Source organism: Charadrius vociferus, unplaced genomic scaffold (genome assembly GCF_000708025.1).
Source record: "Charadrius vociferus isolate BGI_N301 unplaced genomic scaffold, ASM70802v2 scaffold325, whole genome shotgun sequence".
In the NCBI taxonomy this organism is placed as follows: domain Eukaryota; kingdom Metazoa; phylum Chordata; class Aves; order Charadriiformes; family Charadriidae; genus Charadrius; species Charadrius vociferus.
The window spans coordinates 3669260-3682339 of NW_009648526.1; the positions used below are offsets into that span (position 1 = coordinate 3669260).

General features: G+C 38.9%; 1 protein-coding gene across 1 annotated transcript in view; it reads right to left on the reverse strand.

Moving 5' to 3' along the window:
• Positions 1–12859, reverse strand: part of MYO1E (myosin IE) — a 63508-nt gene extending 50649 nt beyond the window's left edge. Inside the window, exons 1-7 of the mRNA XM_009885779.1 lie at positions 12768–12859; positions 11966–12092; positions 11046–11131; positions 10436–10553; positions 6655–6798; positions 3863–3952; positions 2846–2940 (exon numbers count right to left, since the gene is read on the reverse strand). Coding sequence (XP_009884081.1) covers positions 2846–2940; positions 3863–3952; positions 6655–6798; positions 10436–10553; positions 11046–11131; positions 11966–12092; positions 12768–12859 — 752 coding nt within the window. The remainder of the gene's footprint in view (positions 1–2845; positions 2941–3862; positions 3953–6654; positions 6799–10435; positions 10554–11045; positions 11132–11965; positions 12093–12767) is intronic.
• Between the last annotated feature and the right edge of the window lie 221 nt (positions 12860–13080).

Below are 13080 nucleotides of genomic sequence, written 5' to 3' on the forward strand. Positions count from 1 at the left end.
TTATCTCAATTTTTTGAGAATCAGCAGTTTAGGGGCAGAAACGGTAAAGCTCTTGGCAGCTATTAAGTGAAACTGATGGTATGGTGGTAGACGTGAAGCTAGCTAGAACACTCATTTCATTCAAGAGCTGCAGCATCTTGGGAGCTTCTACTCTGCCAGCAATTTCACTCCCTTCTGGTCTATAAAATAGAATGTAAGCAAACAAAACCCAAACTCCAAGAAACTTCATTCTTAAACCAACTCTAGTCATTAGAAATAGCGATGACATTAAAATCAGAAAATACGGAATGTATCTGAACAGTTTAAATGGAATGTGGCTGAAAGGATTAAAACATCAACCAAACAAAATCAATTTTGTGAATGGCTGAGTTACTCAATTTCATAACAATAATTTCTCAATGTCCCCAAAAAATCTAATCACAAAAACTACCTATAAGTCTAGTCTGCAGTTTTTACAGTGTTTGTAATAAGAATAATCATAGGAAAAATAAACATGCAGAAAGGAAGAGGAATTCTCTGAAATGTCCCTGGCAAACATGATTTTTCTTGTTTCAGTTTTGCATAGATTTCAATTAACTCCAGCAGATTTTGAATAGGCTGTGCACACACTGAGAGAAAATTCACTTTGCACATACAAAATGCAGACACTCCAAAGAGCGTGTCATCCATCATTCAAGCACAAGAATTCTCACGTGAATTTAAACCTGTAAGTCTGCATCTCAGTGCTCTGAAAAATGTGACTCTGCATTCACTGCACTTTGGGGCACTAGCAATGGATCAAAAAATACATTTTTTTTAATCACCATTCACTACACTCTAAAGATTTTCACTATACTTTTAGCTTCATGTGAAACATCACAGGCTCTGGGACATTACTTTGTTCAAAAAGCAAAACAAATCCCAATTTTACCCATTCCTAACAGGTCTGAATTTGACTAAATGGGACTAGTAACTTCAGCATGGCAACAGGCATCAGTTTTCCAAAAAGGAAGACTGAGCTCCGGGAACAATCCAGATATACGAGACAGGAATATGAGCTCCGGGCATTTTGTTTCATATGGCACCCTGCTGTAGCCACGGGGGTGGAACAGGGAGGCCATTACAGGAGTACAGCTCAGCGCAGCAAACTGAACACCTGGTTGATCTTCCTACATGTAAAATCAACGGTTTCCCCATACCTACATATACTTTGCTGATACTAAGAGGGACACACTTGTGCACTATAATACGTCACTCAGGAAAGCTCTGCCTGGATGGCCCCCAGGCATAGATTCAAAGAAATAAAACAATGACTGTAACTTTCAGACAATTATTCCTTGCAATCTTTCATGGCAGCTTAGTGAGATATATTAATATGAACCCTATTTTTGCACTGGATCATTCAGGAACACTGGCACATGGAGCAGCTCCACATGTAAAACCCACATACTAAGCCTAGTTCTTTATAATACTCCCGCAACAACATTAAATTAGTACGTGGCTGGTGCAAGGGCATTTAAGCTTAAACATCAATGACCATCCACCATTTCCAAAATGGCAGGTTCCAGCCTAAGGGATCAAGCACACTAAGTTACACGGCATCTGATCTGATCACCACTGATGTCCTGTCCCCTCAGGGCTGTGACATTGCAGGGCACACAGCCATCCCAGGGAAAAGACCAGAGAGGGCCCCCTGGACAAAGAAAACATTCAGTCTTGAAATCTCTTGTTTGTTAAATTCAACGGCAGTTAAATTCATAGCGATGCCTCTCAGCATGTTCCACACAGAAATGATAGAAAGCTTAAGAAAAGCTGTTATTAATAAAATGTTGACAGTTTCCCTTCAAATTATTTTTCCTTTTTCTCCTCTCACCTTTCCCTGGTTCTTGGGAAAATCTCAAAGACCAGTGGTCTCCAAACACTTTTAATCGCACACACCGTAATTAAAAAAAGTTTGAGCACACACTCCCAATGTATGTATATACTTTATCTGTTTATAAGTCACATACATCTGCTAGTGAAGTTCTAATACTTTCTTCCCGCATCCCAATGAATTTCATTGGGCAGCCCCTGTGAGGCATGCACCCACTTTGGAGACCACTGCAACAGGTACAGTGCAGTTCCAGGTGCACTACAGTGAACCTCTGAAGTTTTCCATGCAAGAAGGACAGTCAGGAGAGGTATAGTGAACCAGCTCAAACATCCTGCAGTTCCTGCTCTCTGCACAATTTCTTTTATCATCTATAAACCATCTACAAACCCACAGATGAGAACAAAACATACCTCTGGAACCCAAATTTACTTTGATTGTAATGCCTGTCATTAAAAAAGTTCAGTAATAATTCTACAGTGAATTGCCTCAGCCTGATAATTAAAATAGAGTAATAGTGAAGACAAAATTAATTTTCCAGTATCTCTCTCCTCCTTTTGTCTCTGACTGAATGCAAGCAAAATTCCAAAAGGAACAAAAGTACATTTATTTTTAACAGGGGAAGAAAAAAAAAAAAAAAGAAACAGTACTAAAACCAAAGCATGGTAAACGCAGTCAATGTGAGAATGTTGGATTTAACAGTATCTGTGGCTGCTATAGCTGTTATAGCTGCCTCATGTAGTCATTCAAGTTACTGCAGTTTTGGTATTGGGCATGAAGCTGGCTATGTGGGAAAGAGATTTCTTGTGGTTAAGCTGTCCTCAGGATTTCACTGGAAAAACAAATGGAAGATCAGAAAGTAGTAGCTATCCTAGAAAACCCCAAAATGTTTAGTGGTCCTGGACACAGAAGATTTTTATCAATACAATAAAAAATAAGCTTTTCTGCTTCTTGAAGTTAAAACACCAAAAGAAGATGATAAAATATTTTTCTTACCTAATAATGACACACTGATTTTCTCTGTCAATAATCATGTTTCTGTACATGCTGTCTGCAAGAGCATAAATATGTGGTGGGTTTTCATATTGTGCCTAGGAGGTGAAACAGAGAATAATTTTTCAACACAGCCTTCAACAATGCAGGAAGAGCAATAAAAATTTTTATTTAAATTGGAAGAACTCTTTTCCTGGAAAAACAATTCTGAATCCCACTTTCTACTGAATTTTCCCCAGGAATTTTTTTGTTCGTTTAATAAAAACAAACCAATGTCTGTGGGTTTTGTTACTGATCTTTCTCTCATCCATAGCTTTCTCCTAAACTATCGTAAACACCCAGTTCTAAAAGTGGTCTGTGCTTGAAATATATTACTTGTCCAAGAGAAACTCATATAATTTAAGCCCATTCCACCAGTGGTCATACGCTAACAATCAATGAACTAAACTGCTACACAGAGCCTGGTGCTGTATGTCTCATTTTCATCCACTCAGTCCACGCAAACCAAATGGTTTCCCAAACCTATGGACATGCCCAACTCAAGCAGAGCAGGAAACTGAATTTGAAGTCCCTAATGTCCTTGTGTTGACTCACTCTTCAAGCTGTATTTTCAAAAATGGGATCTAATTTTGGCATCTCAATTTTTTATTGTTCTTAGCCAGTTTGAGAGTTCTCAAGTCACGGTCTCCAAATCCACTAATGGCCATTTTGTATTGCACACCACACTTTAAGCATACAACAGCTTAAAAACTGCCTTTGCAGGAGGAGGGACATGTGAAGGAGAGAAACTTGATATGGAGTAGAGTTAATCAATACAAGTATTTTCTTGAAATACTAATCCTGTGTTCCAGAGAATTCAATCTGAAGACTCAATATATGGTAATGGATATCAGCCAAGTTCTCCCAGGCTAGTACAATGCTACCAAAACCCAGAAACAAATGCTTCCAAGAGTTTAACTGTGTAGAATAATATTTACATGCCCCTGAATACCACAGTACATTTTAGACCGCTTTACTTACTGCTCCTTGGTACATTTCAATTTCCTTTTCCCCAAAATATGGCATTTGCTTGAAAGGATTCACAGAGATTAATACAGAGCCAATATATGTCTGTATTCAAAAGGAGTTAAGGTAACTACAGTTTCATAAACTATTACCTTACCATTAGTGACTGCCAAGTAACTTTTACATCTATTACATAATACAGCACAGCTTCAAGTAATAGTAAAAAACCCACAGCTTACAACAATTTTAATAATAATTAAATTAGCAGGCTTACAAGAATATAAACATATTTTTCAATGGGATACTTTCATATTATCAACATATTTATTTTAGGACAAACTAAATACAGAAACATGTATTAGAGGCCCCAACACGACACACCTTGAATAAAAATACAGAAAGGAAATGGCATACTTAAACTGGTTTACTGCTTTGTAACTGAGGAGATCGTATTGTCAGTACAAGAAACGATTGTTTTGACTTTTGCAGAACAAGCTATAGTGACACATTCTGATCTCACAGAGATAGTGCTGAGCATGCACAGTTGGATGGAAACAGCCACTACTGAGCTAAACTGGACAATTACTCAGCTGCATGTACTAGCTGGGGAGCTAAGGGAATTACGTAATGCAGTATGTGGTGTTATTTTATGAGTGTAACTATTAACAGTCTCTAGGAGTCTCATCCTGCAGGCTGCCCCATAAGACGACACTCAGTTTCAAGCTATTGTTAGTCCCAGAAAGCTTTTTTGCAATATTTTGAATGTACTGCACATGTACCTACATTTACAAAATACTTTAGAAACCTTGGGAATTCGAATTGCAGTATACACTTATGAAGCAACGGATGCTACTTTACAGGCAGGACTGGTTCTTTGAGCTGGGAGTTGGCAGCATACCCATGTCAACAAGTCCAAAATGTTGTACTGCAGATTTCATTTAACAATCTGGAATTGTTCATAGGCAAACTTACTATGTAAGCTTTCCGTACAAAAGTAGCAAAATTAACAAATTTATCCTGCTAGATAATCCTATGTAAGAATCTCTTACTGTGGCACCACAGCACAAAATGGTAACACATTAGAGAAGAAGTGTAACTCGATGAACATAATTTCTGCACTGTTAATCTGCAATGCTTTCTTCATACATTTTTCAATTTAATTCAAAGAAAAGTGACAACATCTGGGTCTCAAGTATAATAAATCAAGCATTCATTGTGTCAGTATAAACATCCGAAGTGACAGTTTTCTGTTGGTAAACAATACCAGCATTTTCTGGGACCATTCGGTAATCTCTATGCAACATAGCAGAGAGAAATGTTCATTCATGGGTGAACATAAAAACAATTGAAAGATTCAAGAGATGATCTCCATTTTAGAATGAAAAGCCTTCTCAGAACTGCAAAAGGAGTCTTTTCTCCCTACACAAAGGAATTAAAATGCTTTAAAAGACGACTCTAATCCCCCATGTGACCAGAAGTACCCTTGGAAAACATACTCATTCCTACTTCAGTAGAAAGGCCTTCTCCATACTAATCTCACTTATTTTTATAAGAAAAAAAAGTGTAAAACCATTTATTCAGCACAGAGCACTGAAGACTTTGGGAATGTACTGCATGGAAGATGCAGCGTTCCACAGGGACAAAAGCGCTCATGTTACTAAAAGGAAGAGGACTACAGTTTGAGAAATATTGTGCAACTTTATCACGTTTCTATAAGACAAATTTAATAACAGTGTGGTACCTTATTGAACAGAGGATCCAAACCCATGCGCGCACACATATTACAAACCCCTGCAGTTTGGGACGGAAACGTCAGCACAACTGCAACATTAATCTTCCTCTGTCATTCCTCGCTAAATTGAGCTGTTACTTAGCTCTTAACCATCTGAATATACGGCAAATAGCCAGGACATGTTATATTTCCTTCCCTTTCTGCTAAAAAAAGTTAAACTCTTCAAGGAAGCTATTCTCCAGATACAACTAGGAAGTATGAAAACCTGCCTACAGCAGCAGAAGAAACAGTAACACTTGCTAGTACAAATCACGTTGAGTAGTATTTACCAAATTCATTACTGTAGCTCATGTTATATTGTGAAAGCTAAAAATGAAAAAAGTGACTATTCTTATCTCAAGGAATTCCCTAGACATTAAATTTTAAAAAAAAACCAAACAAAAACCAACAAACCTTTGGTGCTGAAATCTGTTTTTCTTATTAGGTTGTATGTTCAGATATTTAAATATTTCATGTTTTCATTAATCATAGAAAAAAAAAATTTAAGTGTGAACACTGTAGATTTACAGATGTTCACATGTTAATTTGTTTCCATCATCTCATGGTTCACAGTATTAACAATTCCAGAATAAGTTGTAAATGGGGTTATGCCACAGAAGAAATGCTACTTTGAAAGCATTAGAATCTGGGAGGTATAGAAGACAACATGGTATCAAGAACACGTATACGTGCCTTAAACTCATTAATTCTTGCTTTTAGAAGAATCATTACTGCAGTAGCTTCAGGGGTCAAGTGGATATATAAATATATGCAGCTACAGGCCTATCTTCAACAATGGCAAGAACAATTACAAATATCAGAAAGAATACCTTTAAATAATTTTTCAGATCTTAATTTCAACCCTCATAATGACCTCAGTTTACAAAGCATTTTGCATAATCTCAGGTGAACTGTCACATAAAATGCTCAGCATCTTTGAGTAATCTGCTTAAATAGAATACATACATACAATTAGTTTCACATTGGCTCAGCAAGTCCACAGGACCCCACTAAAAGCAACACTATAAAAGGATACAAAAATGTAATCATCCATGTATCGTTTCTTTAGGTTCTCCACTATGGAATCCTCTGTGATTTTGGAAAGAAGGACCATGTCATCCACTCCACTGTGCTTGACATTGTGGCTCTGCCAGTGGTATCTGTAGTGTCCTTTGCTGCCCTGCAGAAAAGCACAACAAGCATCAGAAAGGTTACTATGTTTCTCATTGGCATCAAATAACTGAAGCAAATCTATTCAAACTCCAACTTCAAAATATTTTTCTTCCATTGAGCTCTATTCCTTGATCCAGGCATTACATAAAAGCATACATAAATGATGTCAACTGACTTGCCTCTGAACTATTAAAGAATTGCACTACCCTCAAAAATTATAGGGTAATGCTGTGGGGCTTTTTGAATGTCTACATGCAGAAGGGATTTCAGATGGCAGACATTTCTAAATCTAGCCAAAAAACCCGAAATATTCCAACTGAGATGCAGTTATTGGAAGCTAAGGATGCAAAAATTACACTCCTACACTGCAACTATTAGTAGTAAGGATAATTACCACCTGAGCTATTAAACTGAGTACAGTGTATTCTCCATCCTTCACAGTCTTCTAAGTGAAACCTGCACATATGCTGTTACTCAACCAGAAGCTGTGAGCCTGATGCAGTACGTGTTCAGTGATGCTCCACAGATTACATTACACAGCTTGTCGGCTGCGCGTCTTCACAGTCCCTTCTGATCCGTTAGTCACCAGGCTGAGCTCACATCTAAAGAGAGACTCTCCCCACACACACAGACTACTATTTCAGGATGCTACTGAAAACTTGTGACGTTTCAAGCTGTACCACTTGAAATCAAAATCAGTTTGTTTTTTTTTTCCCAGCTGATTTGAACAGTAGTTAGGTTCTATGGATACACCCACAAAGAAATTTAAATCCAGTCTAGATCAATGCTATTAATTCAGCTATAAATCTGCTCTCCAAACTGAAACCTATTTTCTGCAGCCTGGCAGATAATGCTAATGGAGTTCTGCCCTCTTGCCTTTTTTCATACTTTAATTTTTGTTTACACAATACTGAAATGATTGAGGCTGGAATTAACACATCGTGCACTGAGAAATTAACAAGTACGCTGTCAAGGAAGATGTGGCCAATAAAATGGCAATTCTGTGTATTCCCCTCATTTTTTAATACCACATTTTCAAACTATGTGATTTAGCTACACTGCTCTCAAATATGTTAGGGGATCAAGTCACATTCATCAGAATACATGACATTTATTATTACAAAGTATTTTGCAGAATAAAATAATGCATAATTTTACAGACTAAATGAGAAAATGTAGGTAGTCTGAACATTTTGGCTGTACTCAAGTATTTTGAAATGGGACATTATCAATTTACAGAGGTGCAACTTTTCTGTGCACACACATCTGCACCAGCAAATGAGCTGTGCAACTGCACTAACACAAAAGTGCGTCTGCCCACTTGTTTCCTCCTATAAATAGTGAAGCACTTGTACCGACATCAGGCACAGGAGTGGGAACTACAAATGGAGTTAGGGAAGCACAAGCTTCTTATTTTAAGCTGGGTTGGCTAAAAGCGCCATCGTCTCAAACTATGTTTTTCCACAAACTTCACTGCATGTTAGGGGGAAAACCCAACAAAAACTAACAAAGACACAGATTTAATGCATAATGTATATTAGCAAATGGAGTCAGACCTATAGGCTAGCCTCACTGCAACTTGACTGATATAAAAATCAAGGACCAATTGGATTTTTATCTCAAGTTAAATTAACTTGCACTAAAACCAGACCCATTTTACTACTGCAGACAGCACAGGACTTGTAGGCTTTGTGTGTCTTCTATTAAGTCTCCAGCCGTTGCTACCACTGATGCAGCTCCGTCACTGCTAATAACGCTGAAGAACAGTTTCAAACTTGAATGAAAAGAATTCTTGTAAATATAGTACAGCAGGGGTAAACATGTCTGAAAACACACAGTCTCAGCAATTTTCTTGAACATCTACAATCTTACATGAGCTTCAATAAAATAATAATCTTAAAGAGCTTAGCTTGCATGAACCTCGACAATTTTGTATTTGCACAATGGAAGTAGTGATCTGGAAGCACTGAGAAAATGAAGGAACCAATTCATTTTTGGAAATTGTTATAAAACATGTGACTAAAAAAAAAAAAAAAATCAGTTGAAGGTCAGGTTATTGGAGAAAACAGAAGTCCAACACAGAAGCATAATTTCCTTCAGTGTACTCATCAGCTATTTGTGATATTACACTTGGAAAAAGGAACTAGCAGGATGAACAAAAAGGTACAGTATCAAAATAAATACAGAGAATTACATTCTTCACAAACCTAGAGAGAATGCACTTTATATCAGATAATAGAGTAAGCTACAGAAAATGTGTAAGTAATGAGAGTGGGAAAACAATCGAGCTTCCCACTGGAAGCTATGGCATCGGACCCAGTAAGTCCAATGAGAAGAGGCCAAAGCTCACAAAGCCACAGGAGATATAGAAAACGGGCACAGTTTGCCAAACATCAGGCATTATAAAAGTCAGTGACTGCTGCTGCCTGTGATTAAGCCACACATGCTTCCAGGCCAAAGGGTTCTTTCCCAAAAGCGATGTGAACCAGGACGCAAGCAAGAGGGGCTGTGCTCGGAAGGCTCAGGTTGTCCCAGAGCAGCTCTCCCCAGCACCCACACGTGCTTCAAGGGGCAGCTGTAATCAAATCCCAGTACTACAGCATCACATACAGTCCCACAGAAAAGGATGCAGAGAGATTCAGTAAAAGAGCAGCAGCCTAAATACCCAAGAAAGCAACAGCACAGAAGATAGCTGAGAGTGGTAGCACTAAGTAGTCAACATTAATACTGTATTGCATTTTAAATGACAGTTTCTATCAGTAGTTTGGGACTATTTTTTCCCTTGAAGCATGGCCTTACGTGCAAATATATCATATACCAAGAAGAAGCAAATTGTCAGCAGATTGTCGTCAGACTTCTCCCTAGGATCTGTAAATAAGCCCAAGCTCTAGTAGCGCCTAACTGCATCTGTGGTTAAGTTTTGCCCTCACTCTCCCTTCTGCAGGAACCTAACGCCAGTAGGATGGCCATGTGCAGTGGCTAGCACCTCCTCGGTCTGGGCAACAAAACCGGGAGTGCTGTTTCTACAGGACACCACCTACCCCCAAGTTCTTGCTCTTCCAAGCATGAGTGATGGGTACAGAGTCTAACCTGAATTTATCAACTTCAGTCACCTCCAACTGTCCAGTTAACAGTTAGCTGGTTTTTATATAGTTTTGAAATAAAAAAAAAAAAAAATTAAAAAAATCTTCTTGTCATAAATAATCTGAAAAATCTCCACATCATAGAAGTTGTAAAAGCACCTCTTCATATTTCTCCAGGCTGCATATTTCCTACAGGTCAAGAATACATACTTAAAAATTACAATGCTTTTCAATTGCCCACGTTGCAAACACTAATGATTTGTTCTTATTGCATATTTCTTGATAATTTAACCGTTATTTTAGGTAGAGCTTTCTACCATCCACATAAAAATGCAGTACTTTAATCTGGAGACAACTGACACCTGAGCTAGTTCCCGGGTGTCCACCTTAACCTGAACCTGCTTTGCAGGGAGGACTCTGACTCGTTCACTCAGCTGCTAATTGTCCTCTATTGCCCTTCACACAACAGGCTTTCAGGGGGACAGGGGCAGGCTGGGTCTCCTGGGACTGACCAGGACCTTCAGAGCCAGCAGAACAAGGGTGGGTGGAAATGCTCCTCACCCCCATGTCAGCACTAGCCACAGTGAGGACTCTGACTCGAACAGAGCTCCCCTTCAGCATGGCCAGGTCTGGGCGAACAGAGTGGCGCAGAGCTTGCAGTCCATCCCTGGGCCTAGCCCTGCAGTTCAGATGTCAGCAAATGGCAACTCGGCTTCTCTTAGGTTTTCTCTGTGAAAGATGTGATCTAATCGTATGACAAATAAGCAAATAAAAGTCTTTGTGTCAGCACTAGCCATGCTTAAGCAGCTGAAAAAAGATGAGCTTGGCAGATTAGGAAAAATACAAAAAACAAAAACACATCCGCAGCCTGCTGAAAGCCACAGGAGTGGAAACACGGTGCTGAACAACCTGGCTGCCAGGCCTCCTTCAGGTTCTCCCCCAGCTTCAAACCCAGCGCTGGCATTGCACAGGGAACAGAGGCTGGGCGGGTGATGCTGGAATTAAAGGCGTGTACCACATTGCTGTCAGCTGTTATTATTCATCTGGTTGCTGTTTTAGGCTCAAAATCAGATCTGCTTTGCACTGACAAGAATAATATTTATGAGTCACAAGATGCCCTGGGAGCTAGGAGCCTGCTGTTCCCGAGCGGTACTGCTCCAGGAGCACATACCCAGTCACCCCTAGCTGGAGACCAGGCAGCGCTGTCCTCTCCACCTCCACAACTTCATTGTTTTCAGCATCACAACAATCAAGACTCTAAAGAACCTAAAAAATTAATTCTACTCTCACTTTGTACATCTCCCTTAACACCCGCTCATTAACAGATTAAGACAATTGCTACATTAATAGCAAGAGAGGGGATGTAAAATGCTGTCTATGTACTAAATACTTTCTGTACTGCTTTTGGTACAATATGGTTAAAGCATATCATTGTTTTGTTTGGAATGAAGAATAAATATTGATGAGACATTTATTTACGGAACATTTTTTTTGCTGCCCTCCACCTTGTGTTACAATAGCAACTGCTGGTTTCTTATTTTTCTCTCTGTTATTGTTTATATATTTTTACATTATCCTAAGCAACACGTATTTGATGTGGCTATAAAAAGATTAAGTCATGCTGTGTCACAACAGGGTTTTCTTTTAACTGGGAAAAAAGCAAATATTTTTGTATTTCAAGCTGTTTAAAAATAGTACGTCTAAAAATAAAGCACTAAAAACAAGTCATCAGAAGAGACTGTATATTCTGCCTCTGAGAAAGAGCCCTGTTTCTCTCCATCAGAACTGTCTAAGCTACAACAACCTACATGCCATAAATAATCATTCTTTGTTCCCACAAAGGGAAAAATTGCCACCCTGAATCTCTGACAGCTTTTTTAGATAGCAAACATCAATCCTCCAGCACAGTGAAGGGATTCTCAGCCTCCACAACGGAGTAAAAGTGTTAAATGATCACAAGCACGAGCTTTTCTTTCCCTTTTCAGCTATGACAGACTCATATTGCATAAAAACCTTGTAGTTTTGAAGGCATGTGTCCATCTACTCAGATTAGTATTACGAATACAATGCTAAATGATACACAGCTATCACCTTAACCAAAGATGTCACACAACTGAAAAAGCTGCACACCATTGACTCTACGCCTGACATCAATGCTTCTACCAATGGAGGCATATCACTAGTCTCATACATGCATGATTTGTACCAGTTATTCCATCTAATGAGAAAAGAAAAAAAAAACACACAACTTTTTGCAATGATATCATCCATCAAAATAGAAAATATTTATAATCCACTTACAGGAATCTTTCACATATTTCAATAAAGTGAGAGAGTCTGCTGTTCTCAGTAGAGAATATTGCACAAATCCTTAATGTGAATTTTGGTTCTCAACTGGGATAATCAAACCTGTGAAGCCATAGTAGACAAAAGTGCTCCAAAATAGCTCTTGTATATCTAATGTTAAAAAAAACAGACATTGGCAGCAATGATGTGACCATACTTCAAAAAGGAAATTAAAGGAAGACAGCAGAAGCAGCTAGATGGACAAAGATAAAAGGCAAATTATTTAAGTTTAACGTGAGGGAAATATTAAGGGAGACAAAAAGCAGTGCTTTGAGATTCGCGGAAATAGCAAGCAAAAATATTGAGCATCCAGCAGCAGGACAGACATTTTTTACAGAGAACTAAAAATACCAACAATGTATTAAGGAATGGAAACTACTAGCAGGTTAATATCCCAAAACCCACAGCTAATGAAATAAAATACTGAGAAAAAGATTTCTGTGGGGAAAAGCCATCGATTCTCACTGTTTGCTCTTGGACAGGGGTGGATTTAACCCAGTATGGCCAGAAGGACTGACTGCAGAGGTGGCTCAGGCTGGGCAGATACCCGTTGCCCAAAGCCTTGCTCCCACCAGGTCCCATGCAGGCACTCCCCACCACCACCTCCCACCCTGGGCTCTGGGGCCGGGCACCAGCCATGGCTCTGCCTCCTCGCAGCCGCGACGGGATAGAAACTGGAGCCTGCTCATCGGAACAGCAAAGGCACACTTGTAACATAAGACAAACTACGGGAATGGAAGATGTCTACAGGGTATACACATTACACTCATTTTCTGGAGTCAGGAAAGACATCAGCATTCTTGTAAGATAAGTAACAGAACATTACCAAAATAAAAGTTACTTCGGTATCTGTAAGTATC